Here is a 20,973-nt window from a genome sequence, read left to right on the forward strand (position 1 = left end):
TGGCTTAATGGCTCTAGTAACTCAAACGAAGGGCCAAGTAAAGCCACGAGAAGATATCCCGTAATGATTGTTGTTTGATGAAGAGACTGCTGGGTGACAGTATGCTAATACTGCCTTGAGACCGATGTAACATAATGCACCACTTTATTAACAAAATAACAATGTTCCCAGTGGCTCATCAGGGCAAAATGATGTCTCCTGCATCGCTCTGTCTTTGCCAATGAAATGAAGAGCTCAGATAACAGAGTCACTTTGTTGCTGACATGATGCTGGTAGATACATCAAAAAGTGCAGGCCACTTATTGAGACGAATGGAGAGAAAGCATATCTCTCATCAAAAAAATTAAATTCAGTGTAGATTTGCATCAGTCGGCCCAGTTCACACAAGCACATTGACCTTTTCATTTGAAGCATAGGAGAGTTTATATTCCTTCACAGCCAACAAGACCAGGACGCTGACTTGTACCAGTTTAATCTCTGATATTCAAGGAAGCCTTAAGAGGAGGGGAGCAAAATATTCCACCAAGGACTTTCACACTGCAAGAGGTACATTATGACCAAACTATATCCTCAAAGCAATCTAGTGCCTGCTCAAGCAAAGTAAGCCTCAGGAGGCCTCCACAACCTCCTACAGTACAAGATCAGGGACACAGAATTATAAATTGGCGTTTTGTTCAAGGACACCATTTGACAGGTTATTATTTTGACATTGGCTTGAGTGACCATCCCATAATGGAATTTATGGGATGGTCACGCTAGCCACAGAATACAAGTTATCTAATTGATGTGAATAAACATCAACACTTAACATAATAAACAGCTGGCTGAGAACCAGAAAACAGTCCTGGACTTCTTCAGTAACTTAAATTTTGAATCTTTTGACACCCGTGTTGAATCAAGCACTGAGAGGCAATCTTTAAGTCAAGACAGTGCTAATAAGAGAAATACAGTGGAAGCAAGAGGGAACGGTGAATCAGAGCTTCTCCAGGAGCTCTGAAGGGAGGAGTGTATTTGTTTTGGTGTTGAGTCCAAATATCGACAGTCTTTCTTTTGAATTGCAGACTCCACCTGACATTTTTGTTTTTAATGGCATACTTGAGCTCAGTATAACCATACAGTTGACAATGAAACATTCAGAAGAAACCCAGTGTTTCTGAAGATGATAAGAAATGGCAGTCATTTTGACATTACCTGTTATAGCGTGGGATCAAACCTGTAACTGCAAATAATACAGCACACCTCCTGTCCAGTGATTTATTTATTCTGGGAAGTTTCATTGAGAGGAAACCTTTTTTTGCAGGAACGCCCACATCATATTCACGCAGTTTTAGGTTTGATCTCTCTATAAATATATATGCTTTTGCTGAGCTATACTACACATTCATGCATTTACAATACCATGGTCAGTGCAAGAACACGGTTATGTATGCATGATACCTTTACAATACTGGGCCTTTGCAGGAAGATCTCAGCAGGAAAATCTTGCATAATGACATCACACAGAAGTTCACATGTGGTCCGAACCAAGCTGGGGTTGTTGCTCCTTAGAGAACTGTTTCAAAAGAAGGAAGATGAAGGCGATCTGTTTAATACTCAATAATTTGACCTCAATGCACACTACTGTGAAGTTAAAAGGAAACAACTACTTGGCACAGAATGTTTCTTAGTCCAGTTAACTTGTAAATGATAACAAATTAATAACTTGATAAATTGGTTCCTGATTTAAATGTCTTAAATTTAGCAAACGTAACACTGCATTTCAATTATGCATATATCATTTATTACATTCATATTGTCTCTTACCTCTCGTTGGATGAAAGTATGTGTCTGTCTGTGTTTGTTAAAGTCAGCCATGGAAACACAGAAAACTTGAGACATGTCACGGACTCGTGCACTGCACAGAGGGATTAAATGAAAAAAGGAGTCATTAATAGAAAAAAAAAGTAAGAGACATTCAGGATGAAATCTATGGATGAGTATTAAAAATACTGGTACCTGCTATTTTCTGAAGCGGTACATCTGTATGGCTTGGCATGCTTTTGTGAAAATAGCCCATATTAGGAATATCCCCTTCAGGTGGTACAACAACTGTAGGTGCTACAGCAGAAACACCAGATTTGTTAACAGCATTTGATAACAGCTCACACCATCCTCCCCCATCTCTCTCTGACATAAGATGATGAACATTTAGTGGTTTATACATGTAGAAGACAGAATCAAAACAATCATTTGGCTTTAACTTGCAACACCTGTTGGAGTTGTAGTACGCTGTCCATGCGAGGAGACCATTATATGACGAGGGAGTAGCTCAGGTAGCTGGAACAGCTGGTCCAGGGTTCCATCGATGACAGCTCGCAGTCTGGGTTCCACATTAGGAGACAGTTGAGTGAGGAAATCCACCGCCCCAACGTCTCTTAGCATCTGGGCTGCACTAGGATGCTTGGATGAGGAAATGACAAATAGGCATGAAAAGAAGTAATGTAGTGAGCATGGTTGTTACTAACAAAATATCACTGGGCAAATCTCACTGCATTTATGCTCCTGCAAATATGTAAGTACATTGTGTATTGGAGGTGCAGGAAACTTAAACCGGCCACAAAACCTTATCTCATCAAATATTGATTCTACTTCAATTCACTGGTTAAAGTCTGTTTATCCTTGTGTAGGAAAGGCTGAAACCAAAGGCAAAACTACATTTAAAGTGTATCAGTACATTTTGACAGTTGTTAGCCTGATACTCTCTAGCCACTGTCCACCAGGGGACCCACTGAGTAATGTTTCTATCATCGAGCGAGAAATATATCTACCTTTGATAAAGTTGAGAGCAACTCAAGGACCTCTTCCTGCAGTGGAACCTCGGGGAAATTGAACCACTCAAGAAGATACACAAACAGCATCTTTTCTTGGACAATGTCAGAGACGGAGATCAGGGAATGGTCCAGCTTACATATGATGCTCTTCAGTGCTCGGACCCTTATCTCCACCAAAGAGTGGCCTGAGGTTTGCAGAAAAACAAAGTATTACGGTTAGGTTGAGAAGGGTTATTACAGCAGAGTTAACAACGTTTTGTTTTTAGGTAATCAACAGCTAGCTAACTTTGGATGATAGTTCAGAGAAGTTTTACTGACTTGAGTTAGTTACTTAGCTAACGTTAGATTTAATATTAACCCTCAGGAGCCCATCTATTTATTGAAAATACACGTTTTATTTACAGTAATAACTGTATTTATATATATGTAGACAAGCTCAGAAAGCCAGTTGATAGTGCAATCGTAGGAGCTTTCACAGTGTGCCATTTATATTTCTAGACCATTTTTACATTGTGAATTTTCTTTCTACAATGAAAACTGTTACTATTTTTAATTTACATGCAAACAGACTGTTTTGTAGTTTTATTATTTATTATTTTTTCTGCTGTTTTTTTGTGTATAGGCCTAAATGGTAAAAAAAAATAATTTATATTTCCATAGACACCTTTGTCTTTTGTTTGTATTTTCGGTTATTGGCAGCTTTATACTTTGTTAATTAAAATAAAATAAAAATCTGACTGATAGCCAAGTTTGTGTCGAGAAAAAGGAGCCATGCATGTGATGTAAAGACAGGCTGAAAGATGTTAACAGAGACAGAAATTAATGCATAGGAAGTTGACACATTTGAACCAAAATCTCCTGGACTTCAGAGCTTTAATTACACATGCATACTAAAATTACAGTAACGTTATAACTACATATAAAGGTAGTTAACCCTAGAGACGGTTTATTGCTAGCTAACGTTAGCAAGCAAGCGGCTAGTAATAGGCAAGTAACTACGTTTTGTTAACAACAGTTCAGGTAAAGTAAGCTTCCTAAGCTACATTTTCTTTGCTAATAAGTTAGCCTACCTATTTTCTTTATGAGGGGAGATAACTCCATGTTCAGTATAGTGCGTCTCCCGGTGTGGAAACTAAATAATAAGGCTTCCTCAGCGACCGATGTCAGTTTACTAACTGGTTGTCTGCCAGTGTCATGTCAACAACGTCTGCCCGGGACTGTTTTTAACAAACGCGCCAGCGTCAGTCCACTTCCTGTAGAGGACCACGGTGCGTTCAAGGTATACAACTGTGTCGGACAAACTGGACTGAGACACTATAGTTCAGGGATGGGCAAGTTAAATGCTGGAGGGGGCCACAATTTTTCATCGAGACTACCACAGGGCCACATATAGGACCGTGCTCTTAACCAGATATGATGAAACTACAATTTTAGATATGTTTACTGTGCAGTAACTTAACATATTTCATGCTCAAATGCATGTATAACAGTATAAATAGGAATACAAAAGGTTTGAAGCAAATAAAAAATAACCACTTACTGCGATTTCTTTCTTTTTTTTGCACTTTTAAGATTTCATGCTCAAATGCATGTTGTTGTACTGTGGGCCACTTCAAGTGAGGGTGCGGGCCGTATGCGGCCCCCGGGCCTCCAGTTGCCCATCCCTGCTATAGTTAATCATGCACTTTCACAAAACATTAAGTAATAGTCTAGTTCAGTAATACGTTTAGATTAAATATCGTAATCACCTGTATATATAATGGTACACACACACACACACACACATATATATATATATATATATATATATATATATATATATATATATATATATATATATATAGCAGGCTTTAACAAACTTTACATTCACATGTCATTTATACATTTCAAAATATTTGAGGCCGGGTCTCTCAAGCATCCCAGTGCAGCCCAAGTGTTATGTTTATTTTGTACTACAGTTCCTAACTAAATAAGAAAATATTCAATACTTTATATCTTTATATTAAGTATTTTATTCACAGAGGATTGTACAAAACTAGGCTTTACCATGTGCTATATTGCAACTATACATCATTATTGAAATAAGGAAGTACCTACATTGGAATAGAAGATTTTGACAAGTCTATGATGTCTTCCACAATTCACTGTCTAGTGTTACACACTTCATACTTCATGACATCATACATAGTTTATTGATTTGAGAGAAAGTTGTCTGTGTTCACTAATATAAATGGACTGTCTTACGCCTGGATTCCACTGGATGCGTAACGGCTGCAGATCCGTCGTCGGAGCCGTTACGCACCCATTATAATCAATGTGTGAGATTCCACCGACTGCAGATCCGCTGCGTAATGAGTCCGACAACGCAGGGCCATCCGACAGCCCTCGCAACACTTGCGCAGAGCTTCTATTTTTGTCGGACGACGGAGCACTACGCATAAATTCAGCACAGAGCAGATCGTTCGGGACAGGAAGTCTTGCACAGACACAAAATAAAACACCGGTATATTTTCAAAATAAAATACCTCGGGTTCGCTAACGAGGTCGGCCGGCTCGTTAACAAGCCGGCCGACCTCGTTAGCGCTCGTTAAGACGGAGTCGCTGGATTTGTCTCCAGTCATTAACGAGGAGATGTTGATTATCTTCCAGTTATATCAATTGATTAGGCGTGAATTCGCGAGATCTCGTGCGTCCTCGGGACTCTGCTGTCCGCAACAGCTCCGACACAGACGGATCCGGTGGGTGTTGACGGACTGCGTAGATACGCAGCCGTTGCGGACAGACCCCTGTCGGAGTCGTTACGCATCCAGTGGAATCCAGGCGTTAGACCGGAGGAATAATGTTTGAATTTGAAAATGACTGTAGTTCCCATTTAATATCTCTTTGGCAAGGATGCTGCAGATCACAGCTGATCAGATGATGTCCCAGGATATCCTGTCTGTAGGTGGGCCTTTCTTTCAACAGTGTTTGTGACATGGCTGATGTGCCAATTTCTGGCATATCTCTCTGATCGGATCTTTTGAAATGTTATGTAAACACGCTGAAGCAATTTTTCTCGCCAGGATCATCAGTGTTTCAAGGCATGTTTAAAAATCATCGAAGGCGTTTGCATTGCTTAAATATTGAAAGAACTTTTGACAGCAGCCACATTATCCTGTCATTAAATTAATCTTCGCAAACATGGATGTTCTCAAAAATCAAAGTTGATGTGCATCGCCTCTTAACACAAGAGCAGGCATAAATTCTTTTCATGCACTGTCTGTAAGTTAATCCAATTGCACAAGATCTCACACTTGAGATGTGATGTGGATATGATCAGCCGACAGGATGATAATTAACAAACTTAGCAAATGATAATTTGATATGATAATCATATAATGACACAGCTTTTGAAAATTCCAGAGGGATTTAGGCCCATAATTAATTTGACTGCATATTGTATATTCTACTGTCACCTAGTAGAGTTTGAGGGGGTAGAAGGAAAATGATAATTTGTGCTTTTATAATTCATGACTGTTATACTTCAGCATGTATAGGTACATTTTACTAGTAATATAATATTATCTTGAACTAACTTCAGTTTTAGATACATCACATACTGTATATATTTGTTCCAGAGCTTAATATATACTGCACACTGAGCCAAATATTCAAATTCAAGGTGCTTAGATGAATGGAAAATTATGTATACACATATCCCTGTAATTTTGTGTGAAACATCTGTTATGTTTGGAAACCTTTGCACCTTGACCAGAATTTAAAACAAAATTTTGTGGCTCGGAACAGAGCTTGTCTGCACAGCATGAGTCATATTGATGGACCTGCCAAAGGGTCCATTGACCTGAAGAGGTTAAAAATGTATTCCTGTTTTCCCAAGCTCTAAAACAGTATATAGGACTGACTTTTTATGTATTTTTTTTACATTCTACAGTCGTACAACATGAATACAGAGTTCTGACAGCAAAACAGCTGAGGAGGTCTTCTTTGCCTGGTGGAAAAATACATCGCCCTAGGTCAGACTAGGAGGTCTCAATAGCTGTTGAGTTTGCATCAAACAGTACATCACATCATTTCTGTTTGACAACCACTGCATGTCTTGTATCATTTGGTAGCATAGGTTGCAGACAGAAGGCAAAACTTCACATTAAATAAATAAAGTCCTGGGGTACGGTGTGTCTTTCAAACCTGTATTTTTGACCATCAGGCACACACTGTTCCCGTTGTTTACTAAATGTTCACTAAAACTGCATTTATCCCTTTATTTATACACCTTGTAAACATTTTTACTAACCTAAGCTGTGGATATTTAGTTTAGCCTGTGTTTTCAAAAGCAATTACAGGATTTTTAACATAAATCATATGCAAAATCTGTCATTTATTTTACATCAGGCTAAATTACTCATATGCCAGAAATCACCTCAGGCTGTTAACGAATGTGAGCCCGATCTCTGAATGGAAATGGTGCCAAATGAAATACTTTGAAGCCAGATTTACTCTTTAAGCAGTCTCTGGACTCTTACCATGGTTAATCATGAGTCATCATGTGCCTGACCACATTGATCAACCTGGACAGAAGACATGGACAGCTACACGGCTGATATATGCTTCATATTGGAGATAACTGTTTGAGACTACAAACTGTATATAGCTGGAAAAATTGAGCAAAATCAATTTAGGGACTGTATGTAAGTTATTGGTCTGGGGAGGAGGGTTCATGTTTAGAAAAAGCATTATTTTTTTATTCTGAATTATTAATATTTTCATTGGCCCCTTCATATCTAAAAAAAAAATAGTCAGTTGCTTAACTTCAATATACTTATGTAAAAATAGTTTTCACAATGCATGCTCGTTGCAAAAAGAAGTCAGATCGTATAGAAGTCTATGAGAAAATGACCCTACTTCTGACTTTATTTATGACCTCAGTAAGCATTTTCGTTATGAGTTTTTGGTCTCAGTTGCTAGTTTAAAATCTTCTCAATACAGCATGATGTTCATTTTGTAAATTATGGTTTCATTTAGAGTAATATAGATAAAGTTGGGTATGATTTCAGCAATTGATTGACAAGTCGCTACTGCTATGCACTATGTGTTTGTCTTAGAACTTTGTGTGAATTTTCAGCTTACAAAAGTTAATTGCAACATTTTAGTCACCTAAAAATATATTGTGCATTCGGTTGTACTAAAAGACACTCTAATTAGTCAGACATTCATTTTGAGCTATGGATACTATCTGGCTATCCTTAGTGTTCATGTCCTCCCAAGTTCCATCCTCCTGTCTAAATATGGGTATTTTTCAATGTTGAAAGCCAAAATGCCAAACTTGAGGTTTCAAAACCACATGGGTAACATCACTGGGCTTCATCCACTTCTTTTATACAGTCTATGGGAGAGAAAATCCCTCAAACTCTCCGAAATATAAATGTGGCGGAGGAAAAATGTAACTCTTTAAAATACATAGCACTAACCCTTTTCTGAACCCCAAATAATTTTCATACAGTCCCCCTAAACATGACATCATGTATCGTACAGTAAGTCTATCACCACATGTTTTATAAGGGCTACCGTGCAAAAAGATTGGTTGTTGCCCTTATAAGCATATCATGCATAAAACAAGGTCAAATCATCTAATTAATCATCTAATTATCATATAATTGTAGTTGTCCAAAATTCAGCACCCCATATGGTGACAAAATACAAGGAGTTACCTCCAGAATTAATAATGTGAAATCACGGGTGACGTTATAACAGACCCGAAGAACATACACAAGCTGAGGCAATTAATTCATTGTTTAACCAGGCAGCCATTTGGACTGAGCTCAAGTCTTTATAGCTGAGTCATTACATTGCATGTGGATGCAGCTGGTGTAACAGTAATTAATGCACTATATTTGAAGACCTCTTACCTGAGGCAAAAAGTGATATGATGGACTGATTCAGCCATGGGGCACTCATTGATTTTTTAATATTGCAACCGCATAAAGAGGAAAATGAATAAATGAACTTACTGGAATCACAGTGAGACACGGAAACAATGAGGCAGAGGTGTGGATATCACCCATACCATAAATTCTCTGTCTGTATTTTGAGGCTAACTCTTCCAATGTTATTCCACAGTCATTCCTGAAACAAAACCCAAGTGGTCCCACTGGCCCTGTCACTGTTTGACATGCCTGCTGTACCCGTCTTCCGCTCCGCTGCAAGTGTTGAGGATATGAGCGTGGGCACCGAGAGGCCCCCCGACAATCCCCCATCGGCAAAGGAGTCAAGTCAAAGGACTGAGTCAAACTGAAACAGGCACAGGCATATTGTGCAAATAATTTATGGCTGATACAGTGTTCATTTGAAATTAAGATAAAACACGAGGAGCTTTCCCACATGTGGAGGCTATCTCATTAAACAGTGTGGCCTGCTCCATGTGTACAACATTAAATCTTCTCTTGAGAGTCAGTGTTTTGAGTCGTGCTTATACATAATTTTTCCAAAAATATCGATCTTAAGAGAGAGAGAGGTGCTCCAGAGGCCCCGATATGCTTTGCTCTGTGGTGTTTGACAACATCATGCAGATACTAAATTCCGATCAAGCTATTAAGGTTTAATTCATGTAAATAAACAGCCTGCTATTAGCAAGTATTTGATCTGTTTATCCCATCATGACAACACAGTCATGGGTTATGCCCACAGCTGAATAGGTACTTGTTTTCCTGTCTGGCAACAAATATCAACCAGACTAAAGTTTGTTTGTCAGGTCTAATTTGGCTTGTAGAAACATTGCATCCCTGCTTCCCAGTGTCCTTGGTGCTATATCTAAGATCTGCCACCCCTCCTTCCTCCCCCTCCGCCGGCCCTCCCCTCCTGTGCCAACACATCAAGTGAAGGCAGCCTGATCAACCCTAATAGGGCTTGGTAATTAGAGTCTTTGCATAGAGCCTGTCTGCACACAGCTGCCCTAAGCAGGTTGGGGAAGGACTGCCATACACTTGACAGTGTGGAAAAACAATGTAATGTTCAGTATATGGACCAAATTAGCCTGGAAGTGGTAAACACAATCTACTTTAGAACAATACTGACACTAATTAGGCAACCAATGTATCATTTCAGAGTTCAAGTTTTAGTTGCTGTATCAAACACTTGAAAATACTTGGAGAGCCAACTTGATGTTTCTGGAATACAAATTAGAAAGACCTTCCTGCATAAAAGCTAAGTGCAGTCAGCTTCAGGGGAAAAAATGTAGTGGTTGATATTTCACAGTTATCTGATATCTGTAGAGGAAAATGGACTCCTGATTATTGCACTGAGGGAAAGTTATTTTACTGTATTTGAGCTCTATGGTTTAAATAGCAAACAAGCAGACAAGGATTCACAAGAAAGCCCTAAATTCTTTGCTATATCCTGATCTAAACCTGGAAATAAAAAAATGTTTCAGTCATTTGTTTTATTGTGACTAGGGCCATTGGGATATACAGGTTTGATTTAAAAAATGATTTAAAAATGGAATATTGATATTATGTTAATAATACACATATGATAATATTGTGCAACAATCCAGCACCTCTGAAATCATTTCCATTTCTTTTCCTTAGTTGCCTTATTATGGTTACAGACTCTCTGTCCATCCCCACACTCATAATTTGAGTGTAATTTATTTGCCAAAAAGAGACAAAACACACAATAAGGATCGTTAAAGATTAATTTAACTGATGCATTTTTTATGATTTATTTTATATAGGTATCGCAGTAATATTGTCATGGCCTTGATAATCATGTAGTGGAAATCAGATGTTGTTACAACCCTTACTCTGACATATGCTAATTTTAAGGATCTTTATAAGCAGCTGATTTAAATACACAGACTAATTACTCTACAGAACTTGTTTGAATAAAATAAACAGAATACAGAAAGAATGAATTAATGAATATTTAAAAAATATCTATGATCTCAATGTCACATTTAAGAGACGATACCGGATAAAAAACTGAAATCTATTATTTATTCAATACAATTAAGAAAAGAAAAAAGAAAGACATTCTATCAGGCATGCTATCCGGGTCACATTAAATCTCCCCATGCTGTGGTCTCCTCCAAATAACTCGGATCATGCATTTTAAAACCACTGTCTGGGGGAGAGTAGCAGCACCTTAGTAAAATAATATTCAGTTTTACAAATGCAAATTATTTCAGGGACTGCATATGAAATAATTTCAGCACTGAGAGATGGTTTACTATATGTCTCTACTATTATGAGTGAAGTGAATTGGTAGTTTTCTGTACCATCTACTCCCTGATTCATGCTTCATAATGTCTCCTTTTTACTCTTTTTCTTCTTCTTTTAACAAATCTATTTTGTCTGCGGTGCAATACGTACATTTTCAATTCTGAATCCCTTCGTAATAAGTGGATTTCCATGTTTTGGTATTCGGTGAGACATCTTTACATCCTCTGTGCCTGGACACTAGAATGACAATAAATCAAATACAGCGATAGTGTCAACCATTAATATAGGCCAGTTGTATTTAACTCAACAACCCTTTTTCATATTAGGTTCACAGAGCATGCCTGGTTTTGCCACATCTTGCGCCATGCCCTGCACAAACCACTTCCCTTTACTGGTGGCAACTGAGCAGGTCTTTTATAGCAGTTATAGTGATTATGAACTCTCAATAGCATTCAGTGATGGGATGTTTAGAGAATGGTGAATTAAATATTGAGCTTTTGGTCCCCTGATCACAAATCTTCTTTATAACCTCAAGTTATGAAGTAAAAATAAAAAGTATCCAAATGATACCTTGCATGAAAAAGCATTATTAGGTCTGTTTGTTTATGATTAATGTTTTTATTTTATTTTATTTTGCATATTGGCACAGAAGAAACAATTTATTTTCCTATTTTGTTGTATCACACATAATTTACAGATTAGTCAATTATTATTATTATTATTATTATTATTATTATTATTTTAATGCTTGGTTTGTTTACATTTTTCTTCATTTCTTTAGTTGAAATGTGATTTGTGTTTGTTGTCTATGATTTGTGCATGGGTTATCTCATCAGCTTCTGGGATGCAAAAACTTGCCGCTGTGTCCATAGATAAAAATATTTTTTGGCCCTGTAATTATTATTTCAATCATCTATATAAATTCTACAAAGAAATACGAATTCAGTGCTTTTACTTTAAAATAGCAGTTTTTCATGTAGTGCATTACTTAGTGATTGTTTGTTATTATGTGTCCTTAGTTTTGTAAGTAAATTGAATCTTTCGTTCCAAGTAATTTTCACTAAACCGGTTGATATTTCCAAGTAAAATGTAATTGAGGGACATCAGTGAATATGCAATTTACTTGTGTATTTTCACTAAAAAAGGTGGTTCTATTAAATAAATATTACTTAGAAATAGCCTGAGTAAAGATTACAAACACTTTCTGTGTGGAAAAACTTGCCTAGCGTTTTTAAAGTAAATGTCACTCCAATTTTTTTCAGTGTATGGCTGTGTCCGTCTGATTCGCTGCATCTGAATCTGCTCCCACAATTCAACAGGCAACAAAGGAAGAAAGGAAGAGGCCGTAAGCTACAAAGTGTTAGCCAACCTAGGCAGAAAGATGTCACCTTATTATGTCATTCTAGACGGAAATGCAAACCCGCACGTTTAGAGAAGAACCAAGTCCGGCCACATTAAACGCTTTAAAGTTTCGTTTGGACGCAGAAGCGGACTAAAGGGAAGGTAACGGTAATGTTTTCGGCAGCAAACGTTAACAAAGCTAGCTGATTGACTTAGGTAGTAAGCTAACGTTAGCCAAGCTAACATTAGCCAACAATCGTGAAGGAGCGACCAGTCAAACAGACTGATGCCAGTACCTCTGGTTTATTTTGCTTAGGAAGACCAGCAGGAGTGAGCAGGTAAGAGACAATATAGTGTGCATTTTTTTTGAGTGTTTACAGATTACAGCTTTACTTTTAAAGTGGACATGCTAACAAACTACTTAACTGGTTGTTAGCTATTTGATGTTAGCATTCAAGCAAGCCAACATCTTTTAAATTGTCAAGCAATGTCGAATAACCTTATTTTGTTTCTTATGGCGTTAATATTGAAAGTGTACCATTTAAATTGTAGTTGTTGCAGACAGTATCAAAATATTGTAATTAAAGTCACAAACTAACAAGCGTAGCTTAGCTAGAGGCATGCTGTTATGTCCGTAGGCCTTGCCAGGTCAGGACAAACCTTGCTAACGTTATACACACTGTTTGTGTTCACTAAGTGGTTAGACAAGTAAATGTAATGTGTTACTCCCTATTTAAATTAAGTGTAACCCAGACTTGTGAAAGCTTTCAAATGAGCTGCTTTTGTTTTTTCACAGCATCAAATGAAAGGTGGTGGAAGTGGAACTTGACCCATCCAACTGAGTCACCATTTTCCTGCACATAATGGTGAGTAATCAGATTGCAGCTGTCTTGATTATCAAGCAGCTTTATTTAGATGCTCTAAGTGGCACATGCTTCTACATTATGTTTAAGTCTCAGTTAGCCATGACTGTCATCACTTTTTTTGACAGATGACAAGGCATCGGTTGTTGTTCTTTTCATAAAATCACGATCATAATAAAGTGTAGTCAGTAAATATTTGGACAGTGACACATTTTCTATAGTTTTTCACTACAGTGTAGCACATTGGATTTATAATGAAATATTGACAGTGTGGTGCAAGTGCTGGCTTTCAATTATAAGGCTTTTTGAAGGCGCTCATGTCCATATTGGGGGAGCAGTGTTTGAACTCTAGCCCCTATTGTATGGTCCATAGTAAACAATGCCGCAGGGCAGTGATCCTAAACACACAGCCAAAACAACCAAGGAGTTTTAAGGACAAAACAGTAGCAGCAGCACAAGCCGAGCAGAGCATGACCAGGGAAAATACCAAGCGTCCTTTAATGTCTGTGTTTCATGGTCGGCAAGCTGTCAATGAAACAAAGGATGTGCAGCCAGATATTAAAAGTAACGATTTTGTTTACATTTGTGTAATTTGTCCAATGAAACAAGCTGTTTCAGGGGGTTTTTCTGCTCCTGACACATTTTCTCACTGTCCTCCTTTTTCACTGCAATAAATTATTAGCCCTGCACCTCTCTGGAAACGGCACAATCATGGCTAGAAATCAAAAAGCCTTTTGTGCAGCATAACGCAGTTATAATGCCATACATATTATTAAAAGAAATGCAAGTTCAATTTATCTTACTCTGCTTAGTGCAAACAGTTTATTTGTGGCAAAATTTAAACAAGATGTAGAATAAAGTGATTTTTGATGAAATATCACCATTTTAAGCTTTGATTTGGTTATTTTTCCTGATGGAAACATCTGTCAGAAATGATCGAATTTCCAAAAGGACCTTGAAGGAATAACTTGTTTTCTTTTTATGTTTGACTTAAAACAAGAAATGTTCGCAAAATTGTTTTCATTATTAGTGCATATTAAAAAAGTAATCATTAGTTACAGCCCTCACAGAGTGAGTACAACAAAAAGAAAATCACTGTTAAAATACCTGCACTGCACTAATTGACTTTAACGGCTGCACTGTGCTGTTAAATTTAATCTTTGTGTTGTAATGTGTGGGTTACTTTCTGGATTTTGCAGGATTTTGTTGATGGACATGACTATGAACCCTCTGAAAATGTTTTTTGGAACTAACGTAATTTAATATACATTATTTTATGTGTTTGTCTTTCTGCAGGGTTTGATGGCTCCACTGTGTGCATGACTTGTTTGGTGTTCCCTGATGGGAGGACACTGTGGATAGTACTTTCATCAGGATACCAGGAGAGCCAACCCATGCCCCCACTTTGGAGGGCCTGTCAGAATGAAGAAGATAAGCCTTAAGACCATCCGCAAGTCCCTCAGCATAAAGGGCAAAGAGGAGGGTGACTTTGTGATGCTCCAGCAGCCCTCGGTGACTACAGAGTTTTCTAAGGAAGAGTCACTTTTTGGGGGCTGCTACACCAAAGAGCTTTCTGGCTGTGACCTTGGTGGCGAAGAGGACAAAGGAGGCCAGAATAAGGGCCGCTCAAAGAGTGAGGGCCTAATGGGATCACTAAAGAGGAGACTGTCTGCCAAGCAGAAGGCAAAAGTGAAAGGCAGCTCCTCTGCCATAGGCTCGGTGGATGATGACGACAACTTCTCATCCTCGTCTGTGCCCATCAGCTTCAATGAGGTGAAAGCCCAGAGACCCCTTAGATCTGCATCCCTAAGGAGTCACCATTATAGCCCCTCACCATGGCCTTTGCGGTCAGTAAACTCTGATGAGGCGTGTATCAAGATGGAGGTAAAAGTTAAAGCCATGGTTCACTCTCCCAGCCCAAGTCCCAACTTAAACGGTGTCCGGAAAGAATTTCACGATTTTCAAATGGAAGGGCTCTTTCAGGACCAAGCAGACTCCTTAAAGAATCTCCAGCAGCCGCAGAACAGGGAACTGCATCTAAACATTGATGAAAATGACGTGCCTGTGGTGCTGGGGTTGACTCCCCAGGACTACATCCAGTACACAATGCCTTTAGATGAGGGAATGTACCCAGAAGGGTCCCACTCCTTCTGCCTGGACAGCTCCTCTCCTATGGAGGTGGTGACTGAAGCAGACAATGGGTCCCTCCACACAGACCAGGGACAGGAGGAGCATGAACTGGTTAGTGGGATGCCTCCGGATCTTTTCATGGAAACCTCAGTTAATAGTCTTCTCATTGGTTCTGCTGGTGTGATGCTCCAAAGCTCTCGAGTCGAGGTCCCACCTCCTCTCTCTCCACTCCTGCCGCCCATGATGAGTAATGAACTTATTCCAAGGACTTTTTCAGGGTTCAGCTCTTCAGACAGCCAGGTAGCTGAGAGGGTAAGACACCACCTCAACTTTGACCCAAATTCAGCGCCGGGGGTCAGTCGGGTGTACGACTCAGTCCAGAGCAGCGGGCCCATGGTGGTCACCAGTCTGACAGAGGAGCTGAAGAAGCTGGCGAGGCAGGGCTGGTACTGGGGACCCATCACGCGCTGGGAGGCAGAGGAAAAGCTGGTCAACTTGGCCGATGGCTCATTCCTGGTCAGAGACAGCTCGGACGACAGGTACCTGCTCAGCCTGAGTTTCAGGTCACAGGGCAAAACCCTCCACACCCGCATCGAACACTCCAACGGACGCTTTAGCTTCTATGAGCAGCCTGATGTGGAGGGACACACGTCCATCGTTGACTTAATCGAACACTCTATTAGAGACTCAGAGAACGGAGCTTTTTGCTACTCCAGGTCTCGCTTACCAGGGTCTGCAACCTACCCTGTCAGACTAACCAACCCAGTATCTCGGTTTATGCAAGTGCGCTCCCTGCAGTATCTGTGTCGCTTTGTCATTAGACAATACACAAGAATAGACCTGATCCAGAAACTGCCCTTACCTAACAAGATGAAAGATTATCTGCAGGAGAAGCACTACTGAAGACACAGAGATAAGACAGTGGTAGCAATTTGCACTTTTGTGTTCAGTTAAGAGATTTAAACAAGGTTTACAGACAACCACAGTTTTGAGATGATTTGGTTCTGGTGGCTCTTGATTTGTGTCCAGGTGACTCTGTCACTGTTTAGTCCTCCATTCCACTGTTCTGGGTTTTTCCGCTGGTTTAAGGAGGCTGTACTTCCAGAAACAAAGGCCAGCACATAATCTATCGCAAAAAATACTAGAGGTATACAGCCAAGTTGTCTTAGTTGCATACACTAAGTGCAGACATTAGACTTGCATTGGGATGTATGGTTCACTGTACCATCCAGCTGCGCAAGTGGAGCAGGTTTTCAAAAGTTCGCCATCTGTGTTAAAGTTGGGCCTGTAGGGAAAACAAAATTTGAAAATGAATTTAATTTATATCCACCAAATTGTACATTTTAAATGTGGAAAATTATTGTTACAATGACATTTTTTAAATCAAATGTTAAGCTCTCTGCAGACTGACCAATTCTGCTCATCTTTTGCTTTTTATTACTTGTCACATTGTGCAGCGTCTTTTTCAGCATGACCAGACTGAGAATTAGAACATTCTGCATTCACGCTATGCAATAAGTCAAACAGCAAGGCTCGGCTTCATCGTATAACAAGTGATGTTCGCCCACCTATGGTTTTCATGTTCACCAGATTTTTGTTAATTTACAAACTTAATTACTCATACAGTGGATACAGTTTCTTCCTCAGGTATTATCTGTCATGGCAATTTAACATACTACAATACATACGTGCATCTGTATGCTTAGACTAATGCAGGCTTTCAGTTGTATAAACATGGGAATAAATAGACAAAGATTGTTACTGGGCAAACAAAAGTTCTAACACTAACCAAGGCCCTGTATCAATAAACAATAAAAAATAAGATTCATTTATAAAAACTTAAAAATTACAGTCAGGATAAAAAGAATTTCTGCAGTTCAAATACAAAAACAACATTTCAGTGCAAAAGATGTCAAAATTGTGCCAGTCTGTGAGGAGATTTAAGCTGTTTGGTCAGAGAAGTGACTTTAAATTGTATGGCTGCATGTAGCCATTATATAATGTGCAAGCCTAAAGGTACTGACAATGCTGGATTTTAATGTGCTGTTTGTAGAAACGGCATCAAGTTAATGTATAAATCTTTTAGAAATATATTACCATTAAAAGTTGAATCTTTCTGCATTAGGAATGTTACAAAAACTGCACCGCAGCTCAGGCCTAACAACTTTGTCACTGTCTGTAATGCTTGTATGTGCATGTAGTAAAGGCTTTACGACGGTCAATTAAGGGCAATGTATGTGGAATTACTCTAAATGAGCGAGGATGTCACGCTAAAAGAGGCTCGGCTGTGCTGTTTAAGCGCGACTCGTAAGTGATAGGCCGTTTAATGCACAGTTGCATTTACCTTAGGCCGGTTCTAAGTTTAAAAAAAATTGCCCTCAGTTAACCTACAATGGAAAAACAGACCTATGGTCAATTGACCTGAATCTGTATGGAGTGATTGCTGTTTCTTAGTCTCTTAATGCCAGCAATGAGCTGGACCCAGATCAAAAGAATCCCAGAAAGGGTGCAAGCTTAGGTAAAAGGATTTGGGAAAGCCAGGGTTAAGTCCTCCTCGCCATCTTGGACTGATGCCAGGGTTTCAGCATATGACAAAAGGTCCATCACAGCTGCATGGCATCATTTGGGTTTCAAGGACATTCAAGGAAAAAAGAAAGAAGAAGAAGCATACAATTTTTGGCCATTGCTTATTCACATTGTCCCCACAGAGCTGCACTACACCACAGATTGTCTCTACTTGGCTGTTTGTGCCAGAGTAAAGGGAAGAGCACACAGTATGCTACGCAAGTGCTTTATATGGATACTTTGACAGGGAATTGTGTTTTCACATTATGAATGAGCATCTTTTTTGACATCAGCGTCCTTAAAAGTATTTGGAAAATGGTCCCTCGGACAACTTTGGTAGGTTGTTAGAGCATAGTTCTAGTTTTAGTTAGCTGGAAATGTCAGTGTCTGAGGAAGTTACCATGAATCTAGCACAGCAGAAATTAGATAGGAACTTTGAATGGTGTTGCATGTTTAAAGACTTAGCATTTTAAAGCTTTTGAGTTGTATAGGAATGAAGGATCTAGGTTGTGTGTTTGGCTGTGTAGAGGGATGTTTTTCTGTCACAAACATTGGCTGGACATTCTGTGTACAAGAAATGTATTTTTCTTTTTAGAATCCTTCTGTGAGTTTATTTTGTGACATTTGCCATCTGGGGGATGGGGCTGTACAAAAAGAATGTACGCTTGTTTGAGGGATCCGTTTTATCTGCCTGCAGACCCGTTTCAGAAAGCATGAGAATCATAAAAAAAACCTACATTGTCACATTTTTTGCACTTGAATATTCTCCATTGACATGCTTGGATCCTCTCCTGCCTAGAGTTGTCCTTCAGATGGCGTTTTTAAAAAAAAAATTAAAGTCACACATTTGTCCTCATGTGTTCATATAACTGTTTAGATCAAAACAAGATTTAGTTTTTGTCATATGTGTGGGATATAAAGGGTAAGGCACCAGCATCATATCAAAGCCTCTGCTAATGCGCTGTCAAGGAATGGGATCATGGCAAGAACGTGGATGTAAATTTGACTTTTTGTTGTTTTGGGTATATGTGTTTCAGTTGAAATGTGAAAGTAAAAATGTTAGTCTTTTTTTTTTTTTTTTAATACAATGTTCTTTTAATTGTATTTCCATTTTAATTTGTCAACAGATTTTGACAAGCAGGAACCAGTTTCATATGGTGTTGCTGCTGTGACTTTTCTAAATACGTATTCAGTTTATCATTAAGCATTATTGCCTTCAATGTTTGATTCCAGAGGTTGATGCTTGTTCAGACTGCTGAAGCATTTTGAATTAATAACAGCTGTTTAGCACTTAACAAGCTAAAACGATTTTTTTTTTTTTTTGTGCATCTCCGTGAGTGAAGGTGATTGTTTACAACATTATGTTTCAAAATGCCCCCCTCCTTTCCCTTTTTTTGTTTACCCTCTCTCACACGAACATCTTGGTACAATTTTGAAAACTCTTTTTATTTCATTTTAATGTGTTATACACATTTGTGCTGCTTATGGATATGATTGCCTTTCTTGTATTTAACAACGGGGAAATAGAATGTCACCAATGTAGATGTATGTACACATAATGACTTTGGTTATCATCTTGGGAGAGCAAAGCAGATTTGCAATTTGTTAACAACTGTAGTCAGTTAAAAGAGCATTAGTAGCGATTAGTAAAACCCTCTGTAGAATTACCAGTTCACTCCAGTTTACATTGGTTGTCAACTGTCAACTTTCCAAAGTAGATGGTCTTTTTGTATTTTTCTTTTGGAAAAAAATCAACAGTGATTTATTGCACACTTTGGATACAGTTCAAGAGTTTTTTGTATCTGCCAATTATAAATTATAAATAAAAACTATATTCTAAAAAAAATCTTTGTATGTTCTCATGAAATGATACTGAAGCAAACATCACTCACTTTAGAGTAGATTAAGCAACTTGCATGCAGAGTTCAAATCATGCCAAAGCTTGGAGTCAGTGATGCACTCCAATAGAGCCTGATTACGCTTGCAGTTGTGTTAATAGATAAAATCATGGAGGTCTCAATGAGTTCCCCTCCACCGTGGGTACAAATTGGCAGCTAATCCCAGAGCTCTGGTTGCCTAATTTACAAAGACAATCCAGGCGGTCTTTAAATACAACCGAGTGAAGCAAGGACTCTGGGGAAAGATTAGCAGCGCTGCTACCATCCTCGCTTTAACTTTAAGTCGACTCTGGAGAAACAGTGAGTTCCTGCGCTGTAGAGGGGAGGAGGAGATGGGGGGTGCCTGGGTAATGGTGTCAGATTTGGACTTGGATCTGCTGAAACACAGTCTGCATGATGATGAGGAGGTAGGCTTTGTTAACTACTGTGTCTGACAGGCCTCTCCAGGCATCTGAGGTGAAGATACACAAGTGTTTACTCTCTGCCCGGTTCAGGATGATTTATTCATGGCACACACTGGTGGTCGCATGTCATATGGAGATGCCTCCATAAAAGGGCTCATCTCTGCCTTTCCACTGTTACTTTTCTTTTTTTAATTTGCAGTTTTTCAAACTGTTTATACTGCGAATTTAGTGGGTGAGATTTTATACTTTGCTTGGAAAGTGCAACTTGTCATGACGTGACACGGCAACTCAGCGGGTTAGAATTTGCAAACATTGTGATATCCAGCCGACTCACTTTGCCACTACGTACACAGGATGTTGCCTACTTACCCAGAGTGCTTCTCTTTGAGGGGAAGCTGTCAGGTGACAAAATGTCAAATCTGTTGCTGTTTCAGCAAACATTAAAATTATACAAGTAAAAAAAAAAAATCTTGACAAAATCAACAGAAAGTTCAGCGTATTTTGTATCCTCAGTTTAAGTCTTATCAACAATTCATGTGCATGAAATGTGCAGTATGCAGGTTGGCCTGGCATACTGTAATCTAATAATTGTCATGTACATATGTATTAATAACTATATACAGAGGTATATATACAAGGTTTTGTCAGTTTGTTTTGGATACATTGCAGTTTTAATATGAAGGGAGTTTAGGAGACTGCATTTTAACGTCAGTTCAACATTTTTAGCTTGGCTTACTTTACATAAAGAC

General features: G+C 38.8%; 2 protein-coding genes across 2 annotated transcripts in view; one reads left to right on the forward strand and one right to left on the reverse strand.

Annotated features, from left to right (window-relative positions):
* The window catches only part of rttn (rotatin), a 38,242-nt gene extending 34,213 nt beyond the window's left edge, over positions 1-4,029 (reverse strand). Inside the window, exons 1-6 of the mRNA XM_059327347.1 lie at positions 3,881-4,029; positions 2,808-2,995; positions 2,250-2,439; positions 1,996-2,097; positions 1,804-1,894; positions 1,438-1,552 (exon numbers count right to left, since the gene is read on the reverse strand). Of these exons, the coding sequence (XP_059183330.1) occupies positions 1,438-1,552; positions 1,804-1,894; positions 1,996-2,097; positions 2,250-2,439; positions 2,808-2,995; positions 3,881-3,911 (717 nt within the window). The 5' untranslated portion in view covers positions 3,912-4,029. The remainder of the gene's footprint in view (positions 1-1,437; positions 1,553-1,803; positions 1,895-1,995; positions 2,098-2,249; positions 2,440-2,807; positions 2,996-3,880) is intronic.
* Positions 4,030-12,314: 8,285 nt separating this feature from the next.
* LOC131961971 (suppressor of cytokine signaling 6) lies at positions 12,315-19,321 on the forward strand. The gene is made up of 3 exons (XM_059326909.1): positions 12,315-12,702; positions 13,161-13,230; positions 14,524-19,321. The coding sequence occupies exon 3, from the start codon at positions 14,650-14,652 to the stop codon at positions 16,258-16,260; it is 1,611 nt and encodes a 536-aa protein (XP_059182892.1). The 5' UTR covers positions 12,315-12,702; positions 13,161-13,230; positions 14,524-14,649; the 3' UTR covers positions 16,261-19,321.
* The last annotated feature ends 1,652 nt before the right edge of the window (positions 19,322-20,973 follow it).

This window comes from Centropristis striata, chromosome 23 (assembly GCF_030273125.1).
Source record: "Centropristis striata isolate RG_2023a ecotype Rhode Island chromosome 23, C.striata_1.0, whole genome shotgun sequence".
In the NCBI taxonomy this organism is placed as follows: domain Eukaryota; kingdom Metazoa; phylum Chordata; class Actinopteri; order Perciformes; family Serranidae; genus Centropristis; species Centropristis striata.

Coding starts and splice junctions, on each gene's coding strand:
- LOC131961971 (XM_059326909.1), top strand. CDS start 14,650: ATGAAGAAGATAAGCCTTAAGACCATCCGCAAGTCCCTCAGCATAAAG.